The 22799-nt window shown below is 49.5% G+C and overlaps 1 protein-coding gene and 1 long non-coding RNA gene across 5 annotated transcripts; both read right to left on the bottom strand.

Moving 5' to 3' along the window:
- Nucleotides 1-3029: 3029 nt before the first annotated feature.
- LOC120324762 lies at nt 3030-6121 on the bottom strand. 4 transcript variants are annotated; one of them, XR_005566297.1, is made up of 5 exons: nt 6107-6121; nt 5457-5720; nt 4948-5079; nt 4236-4396; nt 3030-3054 (listed from the first exon to the last, which is right to left on the bottom strand). It is a non-coding gene; the product is annotated as an uncharacterized LOC120324762 (long non-coding RNA). The 4 variants fall into 4 exon arrangements; XR_005566296.1 differs by lacking the exon at nt 6107-6121 and adding an exon at nt 5924-6063; XR_005566294.1 differs by lacking the exon at nt 6107-6121 and having other exon boundaries at nt 5457-5917.
- A 2765-nt stretch (nt 6122-8886) lies between these two features.
- On the bottom strand, nt 8887-19105 carry NPFFR2 (neuropeptide FF receptor 2). The gene is made up of 5 exons (XM_027749396.2): nt 18869-19105; nt 17905-18034; nt 11749-12100; nt 10969-11068; nt 8887-10400 (listed from the first exon to the last, which is right to left on the bottom strand). The coding sequence occupies exons 3-5, from the start codon at nt 12062-12064 to the stop codon at nt 9581-9583; spliced, it is 1236 nt and encodes a 411-aa protein (XP_027605197.2). The 5' UTR covers nt 12065-12100; nt 17905-18034; nt 18869-19105; the 3' UTR covers nt 8887-9580.
- Nucleotides 19106-22799: the final 3694 nt, after the last annotated feature.

Here is a 22799-nt window from a genome sequence, read left to right as displayed (position 1 = left end):
ACTCCAAGGAAACAGGGACAACACGCTCAGCAGCCTGGCACACCACAGCCCCCAGACCTGCCCAGGCTCCAGCTGCTGCACAGACCTGTGGCCACACAGGACCCAAACCCACCCCCAGCACAGACAACCCTGGGCAGGTCAAGCTGCTCATTCCCAACCACAACCAAACATCCAGTGCCACTGTCTGCCAGCCCCTGCTCCCAGCAATCCATCATCTTTCCCATTTCCTTTCTTTACAGCTCCTTGCATTCACATTCTACTATCAAACCATGATTAGCAAATTTAGCTGTTACTGCAACCAATCCAGCTTGGCTTCCTAATTTTAAAGGATACTGGGTTTGCCTTACCAGGAGAGACTCTGGCTTAGGGGTAATTCTTACAGCTTCTGTCCCTGTCCATTTTCTTGGAATTCCACTGGCCCACACCACAGGAACAACTGCAGCTGCCACTTCAGTCAGGACCTTGCTGCTGACAGGAGTTATTATCCCTCTGTAAACACCAAACTGCTTCAATACAAACAATCCAGTGGACACTACAACTCCTTGGCACTTTCAGTGGAACCTGTGCAAGTCAGTTGCTAAGTTACAAAAGGTTTTCTTCTAAAGTTATAATTAATTAAGATATCAAAACAACAACAACTGTGAGATAAGAGATCCCCCCTATAGTTCTACTTTTAGGGAAAAAAAACCCAAACCCCCCTCCCCAGTGCTGCAATAGCTCAGGCTCCCAGAAAGGCCCAGGGGCTGGGCTGGGGCTTTGGGCTGCCCTGGAGCACAGGCAAGAACACGATGTCACCACCCCACGGGCACAGCTGAGAACCCAAAGAGCAGCCACACCAGCAGCTCCTGCCAGCCCTGCTGGGCTGGGCCTTGGGGAGGAAGGGCACTGGCCTTTCTTCCTGCCTAGGAGCAAAGAGCCTCCTTGCTGAGCACTTCTCCTGCCAAGGGCATCAGCTCAGATGGGAAGTTCATCAAGGGCAACTTCCTGGAATGAGAAACATTCCTGTTCCCTGGACAATCTCTTTACAATTCAACTCAAGAGTACTCACTAGAAGTTCAGGTGTTACCTAAAATTTCTTACAAGAACCTCTGAGACTCAAGTGGTGAGTTTTAGAAGCCAGGCAATCTTTTATTCCTATGCTCTTGAATCATTCCAGCCCACCAGGTGTCCTGGCAATCAGCTCCCAAAGGGCACACAGAGCTATCTCCACTGCAGCTGATATGGCAGCATTACAGGAGGATTTATTTTCCTTCCCTGCATTCCTGTTCCACATTCAGGACATTCTCCTACACTTATCACCAATCACACCTACCCTTAGAAGGTTTCCAAAGGGCTTCATCGAGGGCCTTCCCAGCTCTGCTCTGTCTGGAGCCCTCAAAGTCCTCAGTGCCTGCCTTAGGAACCTCAACACAACTCACCTGCTTACACAGCAACTTGGTGCTGCTTGGCTGCTGCCTCACTTCCCTTCTTCCTTCTTTCTTCACCTCCACTGCTTGGTCCCTTTCAATCCCTTGGTCAGCTCTGTGCACTTTCCAGGCTACATCCCACTGCAAAAAGGATCAGCTCTTGTTACATCTCAACACTCAGATATCATTCTCCCTTTTTTCCTGACCCATTAGGCCAGTGTCTCCTTATTTAAAGCAGAGTTTGACTCCTCAGTGACAACAACAGCTACAGCCCTGAATCCTAACACAGGCTGAGACACAAACACGGATGGGAACTCTGAAGGATCCACTTTGTTCTGCTCACCAACCAAAAGGAGATTTCTGAACTCAAGAAGAAGAGACCCAACATCCTTTTTCTGCAACTTCAGCTGCCATAAATGTGACCCACAAGACCTGGAAAGGCCCTTCCCACTTCACCTGCAGGGCTGGCAGTGCCACCACTGGACACGAACCCAGGGGCTGGGCAGGAACGGAGGGGCTGGGGCGTCCAATCCATCGGCCCAGGCGGCACCAGGAGTTCCTGCAGTTCCTGAGGGGAGAGCCTCAAGACAACAAAGGATTAGGAAAAGGATCATTTGAAACTTCAATAGGTATATCCCCTGGAAGATGGGGAGTTGGACAAGGCCTACTGGGGCAACAAGGACACACTCAAGGCTATCTATTCAAAGGATCTACCAGCACTCAAAAGCTGTCACTGTCCTTCTTGCAGGGGGAATGCAGGAAACTCTCTTTGCCAAGAGCCTCCAGGAGGATTTCCAGCTTTTGGGGCTCCCTTTTAATTATTTTTCCCATCACTGTAGCTGGGACTATCACCTGCCCTACAGGGGGAACAGCCCACAAAGTTCACCATCAGGGATGCCATTAACTCAAAGTCCCTTCTCAGGGGGGTCACTGCACACCTTGGCCTTTGTTTGCCCTCCCCACCAAAGATGCTTCCAACACTTCTGAGAGGTCTGGCAGACCCAGAGCTCTCCTCAGGGAAGGCTTCAGCTGCTTAAAGGCTGCCCTTGCACCATCTAGCCAAGGCAGCAAATGCTTACAGGCTGTTGGAAAAGTTGGCATAACAGTCTTACCACACATCCAGAGGGAGCAATCCAGAGTCCAGCCCGTCCTACCATTCCCAGCAAGGCAGTTCATGGGCTGGCTGGGGCTCAGGGAGGAGTCAGGGGGCTTCTTTGCTTCCTTCCTGCTTTCCAGATTTTCTCCTTCCAAAGCAAAGGTTTCTTGGCTTTCCTTGCTCAAGCAGATGCAGCAAAGGCCATCTTTTCAATCCAATACTGGAAACTCCTCGAGGTTGTCATTCAAGGTGCTTCTCTCAGGTCCTGCACTCATCAATCATCTTGGCCATTGGTTTTCTTGGCAGGTTCTTGCATTTATGTCCTACAAGCAAACCAGGAGGAGCCAATTTAGCTGTTACTGCAACCAATCCAAGCTGGCATTCTGATTTTAAAGGATACTGGGTTGGCCTTACCAGGAGAGATCCCACATTAGGGGTAATACCTACAGGTTCTGCCCTCTTCCACTCTCCTGCAATTCCACTGGCCCACACCACAGGAACAACTGCAGCTGCCACTTCAGTCAGGACCTTGCTGCTGACAGGAGTTATTCCCTGCACAACAAGAGCTGCTGCTTTGACACATTTGGTTTCAGCAATTACAGTTTCAATATCCCCACTTTTCCATTTCATTTCTGCCTCAACTTTTCCAGTCCATCTCTTCCTAGCACAGGTTTGGGTGAGTTTGGCAAAGAGACAAAAACTCAGGAATTCCCCAATGTTTTCCCAGTTTCACCCCTGTCACACTAAATACCTTAACAGTGCCAGTCTTTAGTTCTCCTTAATTCTGCTCTCCTGTTAAGGACTGAGGAAGTTGGACCTGTGTCTGACCAGGACACGTGCAAACCAAATGCTGGGGACTGGAACACACACCTGGCACTCCTGCAGCTCTTACCATTACATTCCAGAGAAAAAAGCCAATTGGACCATCACTGCTCATTTCTTAATCCCAATCCCACATTTCTTTGGCACTTGGAGGACCACTTTTATAACCCAATTACAGTCCATTAGAGAGCTCCATGTCTAGCAGGGACAGGGACCCCTGGGATACTCTCAGCAATGCCTGAATCCATTGCAGGGACCTTGCTTTGAGCTCCCCAGGGCCGGGCACCCCGAGGATCTCCCCGAATAATCCTTTCGGTGCGCGCTGGAGTCCTCGGGGTGCCCCAACCCGGGGGGCACCAACAGCACTGTCCCTCCAGGGGGGCCTAATTAGGTTCCTAAATGCAGGGGGATCTTGCCTGTGTCCCAGACTGGTCCGGGGATCTGAGGCCCTTCCCGAGAAAATCTCGGTGCCGGCGTGAAGGCCCAGAGATCCCTTGGAGCCACGGGAGAGCAGGCACAGAGTCCCTCCTGGGGGGACAATTCTGCTGCCTGAACTCAGCTCTTCAAAGAAACCTCTAACGCTCAGTTGGTGAGTTTTAGAAGCCAGGCATTCCTACACACTGTAAGATATTTTAAGAGCTTACTGAGTGAAAAAACAAAGTTTTTATCAGGGACATCTGACCTCCAACAGACAGCTCCTTTCCCCTTTCAGTACAACATTATTTTCATGGTATCACTTAATAGGAAGTGCCCAGGAAGTCCAGACTGTGCTTTCCAGAAGAGAAAATGAACAGAGGGAAGGAGCTTTGCACAAGTGTAACACACTCCAGAACAGATCTGACTTTAGTTTTACTCTTTTTGTTCAAATATTTCAAAAGACAAACACTCCAGCAGGAGAGCTGGCACGTTACCCATGGTACCCTCAAAGTCCCTCTCACGAGGGCTGTAGGAAAATCGCAGTTCTACGAGTCCCTTGTGTCTGCAGATGCCTGGGGATCCTCTCCATCCACCTCGTGCTCTCCCTACAGGAGAAAGGGGGAACCTCAGGGACACGGTGGCACTTGACATCCTGCTGAGAGAGCAAGGAAACCTTTAGCATAAAGGTGAGTTGGAATCTTAAAAACTTCCTTTCCTGGGAGCTTTGTGAATTCTGCAACCAAGAGGGGGAAAATTTGCATCTCATTTGGTGTAGGTGTCAACAGAGGCCAACAGAGCTTGCACCTTTTTCAGACAACTGTGCCCCTTTTGGCTCCCTGGCAGCTCCAATGGCACCAGAACCCCCTTCCTGCACACCCACGGCTGTCACACACAGCCACCCACACACCTTTGCTCCAGCCCACACGTGGCCAACATTTCCTCACCCTGCACATCCCAAGGGCAGTATTTTTGCTAGAGAGCACAGCAACCCCCCTGTCCTTGCAGACTGCCTCCATGCAAAAAAGCAATCATTTCTCCTGGACACTTCTCCCACACTCAAGGTCTTTTCAAACTGCTGTCGTGCCACCAAACCTGCTCAGGGTCCCTCCCAGCTTCTGCCTGTCCTTGCATTTAAAGGCATGGGCATATTTTATCTTCCAACAGCAGAACCCAGCTCCTCACTGGCAGTATAAGCCCTGCTCTTACCTGGACAGACTCCCAGGCTCGGCACAGCTGTGGCTCATGGAGCAGCTTCCCAAGGCCCTTCTCTCTCCCAGCAGGAAGCACAACTCGCCTCCACTCCCCAGCACCAGGGGAAACCACGAGCCAGGCTGCAAACTGACACAGAACGAGTAAAAAGCATTAATGCAGCACCAAGAAACTAAGGGAGATCAGTCTTTGCCTTGTAACCCTGCACGGGGAAAGGCTTTGGGATTCCGGGACAAACCCTGAGACACCCAGAGAGCACCAGCCCCGCAGCCCTGCCACGGCTCCCCCCGGGGTCACCCGGCAGGGAAGGGGCTTACCCGGCCCCCGCTGCCCAGCACAACGCGCCCCTAAACGCCCCCCGGCTCCCCCGGTCCATAAACCCAGCGGACAAGGCGCTCTCCCCTCCGCAAAGCCACGAGGGGCCCAACCCTGCCGCACACCCCCAGCACAGACCCCCCAGCCCAGCCCGTGTCAGAGCACTCCCCGCACATCCCCCGCCGTGTCACCTCTCCCGGGGCTGGGCTGTGTCCTGCCCCTGGCCGGGCTCGTCCTCCCGTGCAGCCTCTCCTGGCGCTGTGCTGAGCCGGGCTTGCCCAGGCGGGACCTCTGGGAACGAGGCACAGCTGCTCTGGGGACGGGAGCAATCAGGAAACCTTCCCGCAGGCTGACCCGGTCCCAGCGGTGGCTGCGCTTGCCCCGTGCTCGGGGGGAGCCCCATCCTCGGGCGGCTCTGGCCGGCAGCCCCCCGGGCAGTTCCCGCAGAGCTGAACCTGTGCAAAGACAGGGGGAAAACACTCGCGTACACAACACAAAGCTCCAGGCGCTTTCCCCGCCGTGCCGCACATCCCTCCGGGAGAGGCCCCGGCCCGGGCACAGCCGAGCTCCCGGCACGGCCCGGGGGCGGCCGCTCGAGCCCCCCCGGCCGGAGCCGCAGCCGGGACAGCCCGGGCCGACCCCGGGCCGAGCTCCGCACCCTCCGTGCCGCGGGTGCCCGAAGGTCTCTGCGCACACACGGCCCTGCCGGGCACGGACACCCGGGATCACGGCGGGGCAACTCGGACACGGACACGGACACGGACACGGACACGGACACGGACACGGACACGGACACGGACACGGACACGGACACGGACACGGCACTCCCCGGCCCGCACACCCCAAAGCCTCCCCCCGCCCCGCCGGCGCTCGGTAAAAGGGCTGCGGGCGGGGCCGGGCGGGGCCGGGCCGGGGCGGTCCCTGCGCGGCACCTGCGGGGCGGGGGGAGCGGGGCGGGGCTGCGGCACCAACGGGCTCGGTGGCGCCGTCTGGCGAAACCCGCCCGGCACTGCAGGAACAGCCCTCGGGGCGCGCCGGGACCGCAGTTCCCGGATTTTATTCGCCAGGGGGAGCCTTCGCTTGGCTCACCGAGGGGCACAGGGGTGTCACCATGTGCATCGTGTCCATCTTCTGGTCTGGGGGGGGCACAGGGGTCAGCGGGGGGCACCTGGGACCACCTGCAGTCACCTGGGACACCCTAGAGCTACTACGGGGTCACCACGTACATCACATCTGGCTTCTTGTCTGGGGGGTCATGGGGTCACCTGGGGGCACATGACCCGAGCAGCTGCCCGTCTGTCCCTGTGTCCCTGTGTCCATCGGGCAGCGCCGTGAGCACCCCTTGCCCAGGAACTGGCACTGACTGTGCCGCGGGTCAGGCACAGGCTGGTCCCAGCTCTGCCTTCAGCTCTCCCTTCCCTCCATGCCCTCAGAACTCATGGGATTTCACAGTGACTTTTTACCCTCCAATCAATAAAGTGCAGCTTGTCTGACAGCACCTGCCAGGTGAGATCTGACCCTCTCCTTCCTCTCCCCCAACTGCTCTGGAACTCACACTCTCCAATGGCAAACCCCATGTTTGTGGAAGTCCACTTGAAATATTTCCTCTTTTTTTTTCAGATGGGGAAGGTCCTACCTGAGATGGAAATGGCTACAAAAGAGGAAACTTCAAAATGCCAAAACCAGGCACTGCCATCTGAGTCAAAGCAGGGAAAGACTTGGGATGTTGAAGGTTTTATTCTCATGTGCTCCTTGATAAACACAAAGCATCAGGAGTGGACACCTGACAGACAGAGCAATGAGCTTGGAAGAAAGGAAATCCAAAGGTCCAAGGACTATCTGCACTGGGGGCTGGAAACCTCTGCTGAGCCATTGCCACCCTTCTTTCCCCTGAGGGACTCCACAGGGGCACCAGGATGTTGCCAGAATTGTATTCCCCAATGCTCAGGTGCTGTTTTGTTGGTTGTGTGTTCACCTCTTTGCATTGCCTGCTGTGAACATGTTTGTGTTTCAGCTCAATAAAGTCCCTTTTAGTGTTTATTGTATGTGATTTTTGTGTTACAAATGTTAGTCAGTTACTCTAAACACTTCCCCTCGAACTGATGCATCACTGGATTGTGATGAATTGCCTCTTACACTGGAGCAGTTCTCTGCTGCTCTTGACACAGGCTGTTTTTAAGGTCCATAAGCAAAGAAAAACAATTAACCTGAAGAACGCAGTGCTCACACCCTGGATCCTTTCAGCACTAGGTGTTTTCAAAGTTCATATAACCGAGGAATCTAAACAAGAAAAAGAATCCCTGAGCATCTCTCCCCTCACACCTCACCTTGTATTATGCTGCATTTGCCAAGTTCATGTACCATCCTGGCTGTTACCTGTCCAGCTCTCCATGTGTATCCCACCTTGTCCTGGCTGCAGCTGCTAAAACACAGGCTTGAGGTGTTTTTAGCAGCAATACCTTAATATAAAGAAAGGGAAATGCTAGGAAGTCTTCATGGAATAAGTGCGAATACCAGACTGTGTCTCCTTGCGTTTCCTGTAGTTCCCCTTCCTGTTCTCACCCGGCCTGGAGAGATGTGCGTGGCCATCACTAGGAAAGTGATGCTACCGAATTTGTCCAAAATTTTTCATCACAGGCACACATTTTTCTAACAGAAAACGCCACTGTAATTTTGCCTTTTCCATGCCCTTTATAGGTGCAGCCCAGGATGTGCTCAGACAGTGTTTTCCCAGGAGGAAGGGGAGCCTTGGCCTCCCCTGCACAGCTCAGGTGGATGTGACAGAATTGGGGTGGCCTGGCAAGGCATGAACACATTTCTGTTTTCTGGGGTGCCTTGAAAGCTTTCTCTGTCCAGTTTCTGAGGTGTTTCTCTGCATGATTTCCTGTGGTCCAGCATCCCTGGTATCCCTTACTTTGTCCAAAGTCCAATGGCAAAGAATTGAATAATTCACATGTAGGGTCTGGAATTAAATGGTTCTGTTAAAATTAGGCACAGAATACAGTTAAAAAAAGTGGACATTCTGTTCAGGTGTGAAATAACTTGGAATAAAAACGGTGAAAAAGGGCAAGGGTTGGACGATTTTGGAGGTAAAATCTGAGTTTAATCTACAGGAGATAAGCAGGGAATAATAACTATTTTGGAGGAAAATTTTGTCCTAATCTGTAGGGGATAGAACAAATGTTTTGGGAGTAAGATATAGTCTGAGTGGTTTTTAGTTTTAAAATCCAGATAATATAAAGGGGAAAAAAATAGACCTTCTGGGCATAAAATCTGAGGTAATCTATAGGTCAAAGAATGCACACTTGGAGGTAAAAATGATGTAACCAGTAGTGCACAGGTAGAGAAATTTTGGGGGATAAAATCTGATGTAATCTCCAGGGGAGAGAATGAACGTCTCGAGGGAAACTGAGGTGAACAGTGGTGGATGGATAGGGAAAATTTGGGGGGGTAAAACTTGAAATAACCTATAAGGTAGAGAATGAACAGGTGTTTTCTCTCCTTCTCATACTGAAATTTTAGTCTTTTTAGATTACTTATATCCCCCCTCAAAATCAAATTGAGTTCTTCAGAGAAATGTACCACAAAAGCCACTTTTTTATGCCTTATTTCCCGAATTTCCACTCCTATTTATTTCTCTCACTGCAACACTAATGAATATCACAGAAATAACAATGAGACAGGGGAATAAATGGGATGTGACTGAAAATGCTCATTTTTGTCACTCGGGCAGGAACCGGTTGGTGTTTAGAATGTTCAGCCAGAAGCAATGTGGACACAGCCACAAGAAGACCCAGCGACTGCTGAGTCCAGTTCACATTTCACGCTGTATCTCCAACATTTCAGTCCATGAGAGTTACAGGACAAGGGCTTACTCACAGGCTGAGACATTTCCATAAATGTCATTCAAGCAACTCTGCTTCAGCTGCTCTGAGAGATTCACAGAGAAAATGAAGGAATGTTTTCTTCTTTGGGCATCCACAGTAATTGTATCTGAGTCAGTAATCTCAGTTCTCTTTTTCTCTTATGTCCCAGTAAATGGAAGATTTTAATCCTGTCCTTGTTTCAGCCCAGTTCAAGAGCAGCAGCTCATGGCTGGCTGAGGGGAGTGTCCACTGGTTTAAGCTGGTGACACAAAGGGATGAGTTTGGTTTCCTGCTGATATCAAATGTTCAGATGTGATGTGAGTTTGATGTCTCCTTCAAACAAGAAACACTTCAGCATTTCTGTCAGAAAGGGCTCACAAAGCACGAGTTTCACACACAATGAATAAACTCTGCCAGGCCTAAACCTTTCGGGTGGTTCCTAGCATGTTTCACTTGATCCCATCATTGCAGGACTCTTCCAGATCCTCCATGATCAAATCCTGCTGGTTATTCACCCAGTTTCCTTTCTTAACTGGCTTCCTCTCCTCCTTAGCTGTTTGAAAAGACTGATCCTGGGGCGCCTGGCACTGGGCAGCTGGCAGGAGGTCCTTGCTTTGGCCTGGCTGGGAATAGACCTCCCTGGAGCAGAGCTGGAGTTTGAAGACACCCTGGAAGCCCCGGCGGAAGTTTTCGTTACAGAACCCGTAGATGATGGGGTTGACACTGCTGTTGAAGAAGGCCAGCCAGTGAGCAAAGGGATAAATGTAGATGTTGATGAGCTGCAGCTGGAGATCGGAGAGGCTGGCGTAGTCCGAGAGCAGCATCAGAGTCCACAGGGGGAGCCAGGACAGGGTGAAAAGCAGAGTCACGACGAGGAGCATTTGGATGGCTCTCTGTTTCCTCTTCCAGGTGCTGTGCCGCTGCTCCTGGCCGCGCTCCCCAGCCCCGGCAGTGTGGGAGAGGGCGACGCTGATCCGGGTGTACATGATGACGATGAGCGACAGGGGAGCCAGGTAGATGTTGGCAAAGAGAACCGTCGTGTAGATCTTCCTCATCGCCGGGTCAGGCCAGTCCTCCCGGCACCAGTACACCGGGCGGGTGTCGTTGCCGGGGCCCAGGATCACCCTGAAGTGCTTCTCCTCCTGCACCTGCAGCAGGACTGCCGAGGGACACATGATGGCCACGGCCAGGATCCAGATGACCGCGACGATGGTGACGGCGGTGGGGATGGTCAGCTTCTGCTTGAAGGGGTACACGATGCACCGGAACCTGGCAAGGTGGCAAGGACACAGGGGACACGTGTGGAGAAGCCGTTTGAGGAATGCTTCATCACCCGGCTTTAAGATTTAGCCCCCAGTTTTCCTCTACCTAACACTGATTCCCTCAGTTTACCTTAATATGTTCATTCTCTACCCTACAGGTTATTTCAAATAACCCAGATTTTCCCCATGCAATTTAAAATGCACACGCATTTTAAATTGTTTTTTAAAAAACAAAGATGGAGTCATCTCATCCTCTTTTATCAGCAGCTGCTTGTGATGCTCCACTTAGCTAAGGCAGCTATTAACACCTCTGCTATCCAGCTTAACAGCTGAGGGACAAACCAAATCCAGGCCAGACAGGATAGCCTGGCTTCACCATCTTGAAGAGATACCAGTGGAGGAGCAAATTGCTGTGGCTGCTCTTTAGACCTGGCCACATCTTGTTTGGCTTAACAGCCTCAGCAGAAAAATACATCTAATTTATTGCAGTGTTGGGTGAGTTAATGAACAGGCTCATTGTGGTCAGAGGGCAGAGGGAGGTGAGAGTGATGGTCACAGACTCTGCAGCATCTTACCTGTCCACGGCAATAGCAACCAGAGTGAACACAGAGGCAGAAACAGAGATCCCTTGGACCATCCCACTCATCTTGCACACCAGGCTGCCAAAAGGCCATCCTGGAAGGAAACAGGCAGCTGGAATTGCTGTCATCTCACTGCAGGACTCTACTTAAAATTATTTGCTCTTGTCTTCCATTTCCTGAGTAGACTCCTGGAATGGTCTTGGTTAGAAGGGACCTTAAAGATCATCTCCTTCCAACCCCTCTGCCATGGACAGGGACACCTTTCAATATCCCATCTTGCTCCAAGTGCCATCCAGCCTGGCCTTGAGGACTTCCAGGGATGGGGCAGCCACAATTTCTCTGGGCTTATATGCATAAGAGGAATTTTCTGCCCTGGAACTAAGAGAGCAAGGGTTAGGGAGGCAAAGAGTGTGGAAGCAGATGCTTTGTCAGCTGCCTTGGGTGACTTTCTGATGTTCCAAAAACCAGCAAAGCAAACATCTGTGGTTTAACATCCCCATAAAATGAGACATCAAGACAGGAAAGGGAATTGACTGCTACAGTGGATTGTTCTCTGCATCTAACTCATGGCATCCACCAAGACTTCCCAAACATATCACCTGGCAATGGGAGAATCCCTTCCTAAGGATGAGGGACGTGGAAGTCAGCAAGCAGTCAGAAGGCGGGTTAGAGGCTTGTCTTCCTCACCCCTGCTCCCAGTGACTCGAAATGCCCACAGAGCCCCCTCCGAAACACGCCCCCGGCTCTCCCTGCCCCTCGTGAGAGCCAGCCCACCTGCAATGATGTTGTCCAGGAGGGTGGTGGGCATGCAGAAGATGCCCACCAGCAGGTCACTGACAGCCAGGTTCAGGATGAACAGGTTGGTGACCGTCCGCATGTGTTTGCTCCGCAGGACGACGAAGCAAACCAGCCCGTTGCCCACCATGCAGAGGAGGAAGATGAGGAGGTAGGATATGATGAAGACAGCGGCCACTGAAGGCTGGTGAAGGTAGAAGTCCACGTAGGAGACGTTGCCTTCCCAGTAGAGGTACTTGTACGTCCCGTTGTAATTCAGCGCGTGGGGCCAGTCGAACGAAGCGTTGGGGTCCATTTTCTTACTCGTGTTCTAACGTGCCTTAGAATATACCTGTAAAAAAAGCCATTTTTTGCAATTGATCTTTATGAATCTATTATTATTATTACTGTTATTATCTGCCTTGAGTACACTGTGTTCTGAAACACAAGCAAACCTCACGTGTGCTCATCCCTCTGTGGCTTATTTTAACAGTCCGTGTTCTGGGCCTCCCCAGATAGGAAAAAACAACAAATACTGCTTGTAGAGTTTGACCACACAGGCCTGCAAAAGTGAGCAGTGAGGCTCCTTTCTCCTTCTGCAGGCTCTATAAATTAAGTCCTTCCTTTCCCAAAGGAGGAGAAAGCCAGACAGCACGTAAACCAACCTCTTGTGCTGCGTCAAGTGAACAAACCAACAACCTGCACAGCTGATTTTGAGGTAAAAAGTAATCAGAATTCCTGAGAAATACATTTACTGAACAGCTGGAGTGATCTAACAATGGTGAGGTTGCTGAGCAACAATCACTGAAATAATCACTAATTTAATCACTGAAAACCAGGGATCAAAGCTTTCTGAAGTGGCAGAAATGTTCTGCCTGCATGTATCCAAACGCCATCCCGTTTCATGGAACATGAGTTGTTTTTTATGTACAGTTGGTATTAGACTATTATTGCTCAGAAACTGTGTAGCTCACAGTCTGCAATCATGAAGGACCATGCTGTGTTTGAAACATGCTCAGGTACAAGAGACCTGGAGTCATTTCCTAGCAGGTAACTTGACTTGGAAGCAAAAGAACAGCAAAATTAATCGGTGGCAGAAGGCATGAAATTAAAATAGGAGTGTAGGTGCCTTTAGGACACTTCAAATTTCTTATTATAAATGGAAATTGAATTAAGGCACAAGTGTCCAAATCCTGATGGGCTTGTACGAACATCAAAGTTTCTGCAAATGTTTTACTTTCAGGTGGCAGGCACAGCAAAAATTAATTTATTCTGCTGTGCCTGAGGTTTGGAACAAGCAGAGCAGCGAAAAACCACCATGTTCTGGTCTCTTGTGTCTGTTTAGAAGTCAGCAGCAGTGCAGGGTTTTAAAGGGTCTGTTTTACATACTCATTAAATGCCTGCACAGCCCGGTAGGGAGACAAGAATCTGGAATCTCTCACCAAAAACCGGCTGCTTGTATGTTTGAACAAGCAATAATTATATAATCCCTTGGGCTGTCCTTGTGGAGAAAGGCTTATCTTGATTGTTTTTTATTCAACACGTTTTCAAAATTACCAAAATTGTTTCCATTGAAATGTGTGATGTGCCAACCTCTTTCCCCAGCCAGAGCTCAGAGTCAGCTGCTGTGGGAAGTGGTTTTAATGCCAGCTTTCCTCACCCCCCTCAAGGCAGCAGCACTGGTGCACTTGCACCCAAACATGCTCAGGATGGGGAACACTGGTAAAATGCAAACACAGATGTTTGGCAATAGGAGTTTGCGCTGTTCCTGTAATCCCAAACCTGGAGCTGTGATCTATAAATTCCAGGAGATGCTGCCTCCCTCAGACCCTGTTTAAAGCTCAGCATCCCTTGTGCCAGAGAACTAGACTTAATTTGCTGCTCTTAACCAATATTATTATTATTATTATTGTAAATTACCACACTTTTTCTTCTTCAGTCCTCTGCTTCTCAGAGGTGCTGCTTTAGGAAGATGCTTCAGCCTGGGAAAGGTGCTTTTGGATCCTGCCACATTCCCAGTCCTCATGCCCAGTGGGATCTGTGCTGTCCCCAACAGGTGAGACAGATGTGGCTTTCCATCCTTACCTGCTGGAGTCTGGGTTTTCAAGGGGCCTCTGGTTGTCTGAGGGAGAAGTTCCTCGTTCATTCCAGAACAGAATTATCCATTAGCACACTAAAAGCAGGAGGATTGATCTAATCATTATTTTTTGATACATATTTTGCATTTTCTCTTTTTTTTTCTTTTGACTTTGTGTTGTGAAGCAGCAGCTTCCAATCTTTTCAGTAATGATCTCTGTAATGGCTTTTGTTCACAACTGATAAACAAGAAGTTGTAAACAGCCTCAAGGCAAAACTGGAGCTGTGTCTGCATGTCTTGTGTAGCTTGATCCCAGTTGTACTAATGAAATTTTGGCTGTAGTAGGCACAGAAAAGTTGCTGTACAAACAGCAGAGCTGTCAGGAAATGGAAAAGCTCCACAGATTTTTATTATACTGAAGCTGAGGGAGATGAGGATTAGCTGCAAGGAGAAATTAAGCCAGTGCCTTGTGTTTTCACAAGGTCTTTGCCGGCTAAAACAGGCAGTGACAGATAACTGAGGGAGGCATAGAAGACAGAAACATAAGTGATCTAAGAAAAGGGAAAAAATAATGCAATCCCTAAATATCAAAAGATGATAAATAACAGTAATCTGCTTCCACGGGGTAATTTGATAAGGGCAAGGCCTCCCTTTCTAATGTAATATACCAGAGAAAATCTGCAATGGAGTAAGGTGAGAGTCTCCCCAGGTGAAAATCTGCCCAGTCCCACATTGGGTTTCCAAGCACAGAAGCCTCATTCCCTGCTGGAATCCCAGTCACAGCCCCCATGGACAAAAAGGCAGTTTAAGGTCTCATGTGCTGACCAGGACAATCTTATACATCTGGATATGGGAAGTCAGTTTTCTAATGTTACAGTAACAGTTCAAGGTTATTCTGAAGTGGTACAATTGTCTTTATGTTGGGCAGGAAATCCCCTGGAGCTGCCAACACTGTTTCACTTCACTTCCCTGCACAACCTCTGGGTTTGTGATGTGGATTTGTGTGTGTGAAATCTCCTCACAGAGTCCTCTGAGGCTGGAACAAAGACAAGAAACCTTCAGAGACAGGGGCAGTAGGAGTGTGTTGTCATGGAAAAAAAGAAAATTTCATGTGGTACGTGCAAAAATATTTGTTCTTCCCTTCTCCTGAGCTCTGTGCTCTGTGTCATGAGCGAACTCCAGAAATTTCCTGGGTACCTTGAAAAATGATCTCTGGCCTGCTGAGAAGTGGGAAAGTCCTGCTGGCACAATTCAGCCCCCGAGGGATGACAGAAAAAGCAGGACCTGAGTTCGTAAGTGTCTGAGAAATAAGGAAGAGGCAAGTGCATGGGTTATCCTGTGCCTCAGTGGAATAGGAAAAGCCATTGACTAAAAAACTAAAATGCTGTTCCACGGGGAGCCCTGCACAGGCCATGGGAATTGGGATCATCTTTGCTTCTTTTCCAGAGCAAGAGGGGGCTGCAGCCACCCCAAGCCTCCTATTACCAGTTCCTGGGGCTCTGGCAATGGGACAAGGAGCAGGGCAGGAACTGTCACTCCCAGCCCGGAGCACATGCACTCACCAAGAGTATTCCACAGACAGGGCAGCCTTGTCCCAAGCCAGGATTTCATTGGAATGTCATCAACTGCTTGGGAATTGCTTTAAGGTAGGATTGAGCTTTATTATTATTATTATTATTATTATTATTATTATTATTATTATTATGTCTGTTTCCCACATGAGTAGAAGTGTTGGGTCTGGGTCATGCAGGACTTGAGCTGCCAAGTACAAACTCTGAGGGTATTTATGAATTGAGGCAATAGAACTTACTCTTCAAGTGTTTTATTTACCTTTTCATCCATCAGAATTTCCATGATATTTTCTATGAAATACCTCAGAGTGGTTTATCTCCAAATAAGCCTGAATATCCCAGTAGGTTTCAGCTACTGTGAGCTGTGGAGGAAAACAATCCTAAAAATAACCAATTGCAATGAAATAGTTTTTTCTTGCTGGCATTCACCTCCATGAAGAAAATCAAGTGCACTCTGAGAAGCCAATTTCTCAGTCTGAAATGGGCAATCCTGGGGAGATGTGCCAATTTTGAAGTTGTACACAGAGCTCTTCTCAATGGATTTAAACTGCTTATCCTCCCCTCAGAGTCATTTATCTGCTTAGTCTGAGCTGGAACCAAAGAAAATAGTTCGTCAAGGTATTTTTTTTTTTTAAAGATCTTAAACTTTTCCTCTCCCGTATAATTATAAAGAAGAAGGCAATATGCAGGATGGCTGTAATAAACAAGACATGCCTGAGTTGCAGATTGCTCATCTACTTGAGCTGGGAATATAAAACATTTCACCGAAAAGCCAAACTCAAATGTAAATCAGGAGATGAAAGTGACAGGTGAGGCATTCACAGCAAGTTTGTTATAGCTCTTTATTTTTATATATATCATTTCCACCCTGTTTCATTAGAGCTGAGGCTGCTTACCTATTCCTTGTCATTATACTCTTATTTTTCTTGCTTCCTGCTCAGTCAAACTTCAAGCTTCTGAATATATTTATTTCTATTTGATGTGTCATAGCCTGTTTTAAATTTTAACTAAAATCTCAGTCACCCGTTCCCTGAAATCAGGTTGAAGTACGATTTCCACATCCAGGCACACTTCTGCAGCCTCTTTATTGAGAAGCCTGGCAAACCCATAGGATTTTATCTGCCTCATCTTGGAAACAAGTCCCTGTTTTAGAAGCTTTCAGCAGAGGATTACTGAAGTTCTCCTGACATCCAGCCTGTAAGCAGCAGCTTCCCATCCATCATGGGAAACTGAGCGGGGACCCCACTAAATATTCTCTGGACCGGTCACAGCTTTTTCCCTGGAGAGATGCTCCAGCAGCACTTAGCAGTGAGTGTTGGGGATTAGTGAAATCGATGATCCTCGCCAGGCTCTTTGCAGCACTAAATGGGAGATAAAGCCTCCTAAATTGCCCCTCTCATCTGAGTCACTCCCTGTCAGAGCGCTCAGGGGGATGTGACAGCCCTGTCATTTGGGGCACTGATAGGGAACAGGTAATTGGGGAGTAGGTAGAAGGAAGAAGCGACTGGAATTATGGCTTAGGTGGAAACTGAAAAGTGGGGCAGTCATGAGATAGTCCCAGTGGAGCATAAAATTGGCAAACAAAATAAATGCTTTAGCAGCCTGTCAGGCAGTGTGAGCTAATTCGCCAGGTACAGGGAGAGAGCACTGTCAGCCTGTAGTTTAGGTCCCCCCCAAAATGAGGGGGCACAGAGGACCCTGATATCACTGCAGAGAGAATGACCAGAAAAAACCCCAAACCAATCCCATCACAGCATATCCCAAGGGTTCTTTGCACCAGGCGATGTCTGTGCTTAGTGTGAAAAGTAAGCAAGAGCCATAAAATCGTTTGATTTCAACCTCTTTAAGCCCAGAAGTGTCATTGCCCACTGTGAGACAGGCATGAGAGCAAACACAGCCCATGATCTGAGCACGTCAGGGATCGTTCCTTAGACCTTGTTACAATTAAACTGCATTTTGACTCCTCGCCCAGATTCCCAGGAATACGGGATCGTGCCTCGCTGGGATTAGGCAGAGCAGCCTGCCTTGCCCAGGGCAGAACAGGTGAGCTCCCTGTGCAGCACGGCGGGGTTGGATCCTTAACACTTGGCCACAACCCAGATTTGTCCTTTAATGTTAAATAACTGTCCAGGCTACACAGGAGAAAGAACTGCCTGTGGAGGTTCTAGCAGGGGTTTAACTGCACAGTGTCACCTCTAGAAAGGGACAATGGGTTGTGGAAGGGCTGTAGAGCAGGGATGTGCGGCGAGCTCTCCCTGTACCTTCCTGCCTGCTGACTGTTCCACTCAGGGACTTTAAGTGCTCACTTAGAGATTAACCCCTGATTCTTTCTGTGAGCTGCACTAAGGATTTGAATCCTTTTAGTCCTCTTGAATTCACATTTACTGCTGCCTCAGTCACTTGATTATCATTACACTGGGTAATTAACACCGAATTTTAAGTGTCATCCCGATAACATGAATAGGGACATCTAATTGATGTCAGGAATTTGACATGCAGAAAGGTTACCTCGGAAACCTCTTGGTTCGACTCCAATTGAAGCCAATTCTATTCAGGAAGGGGCAGCTGCAACTCAAGTGTTGTCCAAGCAGGAAGGACCGTGGAAGTAAGTTTTCCTTGGATTTTTCCTAGGACTTTCCTTTGGAAAAAAGCAGCAGCACAGGTTCATTCCTTTGGGCTGAGGTGGCACATCTGCCAGCCTCGGGAAATGCTTCTTCTTTGCTCAGAGCTACATTCCATCCCCCTATCTCCAGCAAAACACCCCAAACTGATCCCACTGCACTTCATACTTTGCAGCCCCCCGGGGTGGTTCAGGTTTAAGGGATAACCTGAGGTACTTCAAAAGCTCCAGATATTTTTCTCCTACTGGAGGTGTCTGCTACCGATAGAAAAGCAAAATAAGATGATGTAAACTTTTCTTAGTCACTGAGGAAACACTGAGTGGCCACAAGCTCTTTTCCCAAATCATGGAGCTCCGCACAGGGGTCCAGCTCCCAGCCCAGGTGGATTGACCCTGCCAGCAGCAGAACGGTGCTTCCAGGTGCTTCCCCCACCACACGCCCTCCGTGGTCCTGCCTGGCCACACGACTGCCCTGTCCCTGCTGGTGGGGGCTGTGTGTGTCCCCCAGCTCTGGCACCCCAAAGCCACTGGGGTCAGAGGCATCTGCTGCCACACCCATCCCCTTCCAGAGCAGGAATATTCCATCCTTGGTCTCCATGGGCGGGTTGTTGCCAGGAGGCAGATCCCTGGCATCACCAGGATTCCCACACAGTCAGTGTTGTGCCCCCCAGGAAACCAGGGCACCCCCAAGCAGCAGAATCAGCAGCCCCCCTCCCACATACACGCACAGACCTGTTGCTAAGAAAGCACCTGCAGTTTTCCCTCAGCTCCCAGCTCCAGCAGAGAGGCAGGAACAGCCCACGCCCAGCCCAAAGCAGCCCCCAGCCCGCTCCCCCAGGGTACCCCACTTACAGGTGCCGGAGCTCAGCAGCAGCTACTGGTTCTGCGCAGGCAGGAGAGGGATCCCAGAGCTCCTGCAGCTCCTGCCTGAGGCAAGGAGGAAGGAGGGAGCGCAGAGCCCAGCCCAAAGCCAGGCTGCCAAGCCCCGGGGCTGGAGGCTGTCACTGCTGGCCTGGGGGAGCCTGGTTGGAACAGGGTGTCTTGGATATGTTCCATTGCAGAGCCTCCCCCTCTGCTCTGTGTGAGGCATCCCTTCGCCTCGGGAAGCTCGTTCCCAGGGTCAGGGATTCACAGTTGCCTCCACAGGTGCCACCCCTGCCACCCCCCCCATCCATTACAGCCCAGAGCCCTCCCGGTGCTCTGAGTGCTCCCAGCACAGCAGCACCTCTCGGGCTCTGCTCCTGCCTGCTGAGCTCCAGCGTTTAGATCCAGCTTCCCTGGAGAGCAGGCAAGCACAGCTTGGAAATCAGGAACCTGGGAAAAGAACAGTCTGTGTGGCCCAGAAGAAAGCAGGTGGCTCTTGCAGCTGAAATGACAAGTTTTGCCTTACCTGCTTCTGCATAAGGTTTTCCAGGAAAAAAAACCCAGTATCGTAAGGACAGATTGTGAGAGAATAGGCTTCCAATCAATGATTTGATGGATGTAGGAATGATTCTTTGTTGGTTTGGTTTTTTTTTATACTCCCCTTTTTATTCCAGGAATAGTTTAAAAGTTATTCCTTTAACAAGTCATTTAAATTTGAGAGGAAAAAATTATCCCAGTATGAATTTAAACCAGTGGGTATCTTTTTCAGCAAGCAAAATTTGCTGAAATTAATTTGTGGAATTATAACAGCTCTGTGTGGAATTATCCTGTGGAATAAACGGGGGATAAAAAAGTCCAGCCATGCACAGACATTGTATTAAGTGCAGTTTTGCCACATGTAATTGCAGATGGAATTCCAGAATCCCAGAATGCTGGGGGCCCAGAGCTGGGTGCAGGAAAGAACCACAGTCAGAGAAACCTCTGAGTAAGAGAGGATCCTGAGGGACCTGCATCCAGACGAGGGGAATCTGCCTAAGAATCTCACCTCAGCTCTCCCTGCACACACACAGTGAGCAGTAGGGCTGATCCCTCTCGCAGAACACTTCCATCTCTTTTACAGGCCAGCGGCTCCATCTGCTGGGAGCAGAGAGAAGGCAATCTGGTCTTCGAAAAGGCTAGTTGACTTCTTCCAACAGGTAAGCATTTAAGCAAGAAGTGCCCAAAAGACACGGAGTTTCTGGAAAACAAAATCTGCATGTATCTGATTTTAATTCGGATTGTCAACAGTTTGGCTTCTAATGACTGGTCACCTTGGCGGGATGTGTCCAGTTGTGCTGTAAATGCATTTGTGCATGATGTAATTTATGTTTTATGCTTGTAAAGACCATCTGGGTGACACCAGGCCTCCCAGGACACTAACTCCAGGCGTTCTGCAGTTCCCATCTCCCTGCACACACGGACAGGTAATGCCAAACCAGGCCAAAGCCTGGTGTTCCCTGTACTCCAAAGGTGATCAATGGAAAGAGTGGAAATGCTGCTGCTGTGGGCACTGCTCAGCCAGGACCATGATTTACCCTCTTCCCTGCTCTTCTGTCCCTCCTTTACTTAGGTTTTTCCCAGGAGCTATGCTGTGCCAGAGGCAGCAGAGACAGCCAAGTGCCTTCCTTAGTCCCAGAATATCTGGGATGAAACGCAGAGAAAATAACAAGAATATGGAAATCCTCCGCACTCAGAGGAGGATTTTTCTGGTGCTCTTATTTAAGTCTTGGGTTTATAGTATAAAAGGAGTGGGTGAGGCAAGGGGTGGGATCTGGGCAGGGCTGTGGCTATAAAAGGAAGAGGTGGGGTGGGGTCTGGGTGTGGCCATGGCTATAAAAGGGGTGAGGGGTGGGGACTGGTGAGTGACAGCAGAGAGGTGGGGACTGGCGAGTGACAGCTGAGGGGTGTGGTCTGGGTGGGGTCATGGCTATAAAAGGAATGAGGGGTGGGGACTGGTGAATGACAGCAGAGGGGTGTGGTCTGGGTGTGGTCATGGCTATAAAAGGAATGAGGGGTGCGGACTGGTGAGTGACAGCCGAGGGGTGTGGTCTGGGCAGGGCTGTGGCTATAAAAGGAATGGGTGGGGTGATGGGTGGGGACTGATGAGTGACAGCAGTGAGGGGTGGGGTTGGGAGGGGCCACGGCTGTAAAGGGATTTATAGATTATATATAGATTTTCTATCTATATATATTATAGATATGGTTTTAATACAGCTGTATAGTTTCCAACACTTTAAAATAGAGGTTAGCAGTTACCAAACTCCCTTTCTCACGCTTTGTGTCAAGTTCTTGAAATTTTTCAAGTTTGGTTTAATGTTCTTTTCAAGGAAAAAAGATTTTAGCAAGTACATCTTGTTTGGGACATGTACCTAGAAGGACATAATAAGATGTTGTTGTAGTCAAGCAATCCAGAAGGCCCAGGAATCCTGGAGAAGCTCCAAAGAGGCATGTGATACTGAAGATGATGATGGTCAAAAAGGAAGGGGTCTTGAGACCTCAGACTCAATTCCAGGGAGGTGGGCCAAGGGGTGGACAAATTTCGAGTTGGATGTATCCATTAGGTATGATAATTAGTGTTATAAAATTGTAGGAGCCCTATGCTATATGTATGTATGCACTTATGTATTTAGTGTACCTAAAGTACTTTAATTAAAGACCTGCTCCCTATTTTATCTACACTGATATTGTCTAGAAAGTTCTTTCCTTCTATTTTAGGCATTGGGGCATGGCAGTGGCAGGTGTGGGAGTAGCGAGTGCTGTGGGGAGTGGTGCTGGTTATCACTGATATTACAGCATTATATCATTTTTGTTTCTATTATTAAACTGTTCTGTTTCATTATTAAACTTACCCGATGGGCGGTGTTTTATCTCTGATTCCCCTCCCCATCCCCTGGGGGTGGGCAGTGAGTGAGTGTCTGATGGTGTACAGCTGCCAGATTGGGCTCAGCCACGGCCCCCCAGGCAGTTTTGGGGCTCCCAGAGAGACCCAGAGCTGGGTTTAAGGGCTCGGAACAGGGATCAAGTCCTGTGGGTTTGGGCTCACAAACAGAGACCCAGTGCTGTGTTTTGGGGGCTCAAAATCAGGCTCAGAACTTGAAGACTACATCCTTCATTTTTGGAGTCTGCAGCCTCTCACCTGTCTGGGGCTCTGTCCTGAGCCCCAAAACTGCAGGATTTGGGCTCCTCCTTTCCTCTGTCCCACCCCAGTCCCACCCCGGTTCCCTTCAGTTTTCCCTGCTGCGGATCCAAGGGGATGTGGTCTTACTGTGACACCCGGGGCTCAGCTTCCCCTCAGCTTTTTTTGCCCAATTTCCTCCAAAAAAGTGGCTTTTGCGGACACTCAGCCCCTGCCTGTGCCTGTGTGCCCCTGCCTTTTGGTTTTTTAGGCACTTTGATCATCACTCTGGCTGTGAGGCAAGGGACAAACCTCTCAAATACTCCCAAATCAAGCCTTAAAATCAAGCGACCAAACTTGTCAGTTAAAAGGGAAAAAAAAAATACTTACAGCCTTTTGACTGAGGGGGTAAAGTCCCCATCGTTCAAAGGGTGTAATTTAATCAGTAATTAACTCCAGGTGACTCCCCTCACGTGCCTGAGGATGGGCTGTAGCAAGCCCAGAGGGCATTTCCTGTGCTTCAGCCAGCAATAAGCTTTGCAAATGGTTATTGTTCCAAAGACTGACATGGATAACTGAGGATGCCAGTTACATTTGGGCTTTTGCCTGTACTTGAGCCCCTCCCAGTCCAATATTCTCTTTAAAGGCATGCTGAGGGGGTTAGGAGGGCTGGGCAGGATTTTCCTGCCTGCTACAGTTTTGCTGGCCAGGACGGAGACACCTCAGCAAAGTCTGGAGCTTCACACTCAGGCTGAGCACCAGCAT

Source organism: Pipra filicauda, unplaced genomic scaffold (genome assembly GCF_003945595.2).
Source record: "Pipra filicauda isolate LSUMZ 115617 unplaced genomic scaffold, ASM394559v2 scaffold691_size150487_pilon, whole genome shotgun sequence".
In the NCBI taxonomy this organism is placed as follows: Eukaryota; Metazoa; Chordata; class Aves; order Passeriformes; family Pipridae; genus Pipra; species Pipra filicauda.
This window is presented reverse-complemented; position numbering and strand designations above follow the sequence as displayed.

Coding starts and splice junctions, on each gene's coding strand:
- NPFFR2 (XM_027749396.2), bottom strand. CDS start 12,064: ATGGACCCCAACGCTTCGTTCGACTGGCCCCACGCGCTGAATTACAAC. Junction 11,069..11,748: donor CCTGGACAACATCATTGCAG/GTGGGCTGGCTC, acceptor GTTTCCTTCCAG/GATGGCCTTTTGGCAGCCTG. Junction 10,401..10,968: donor GTTGCTATTGCCGTGGACAG/GTAAGATGCTGC, acceptor CCACCTTGCCAG/GTTCCGGTGCATCGTGTACC.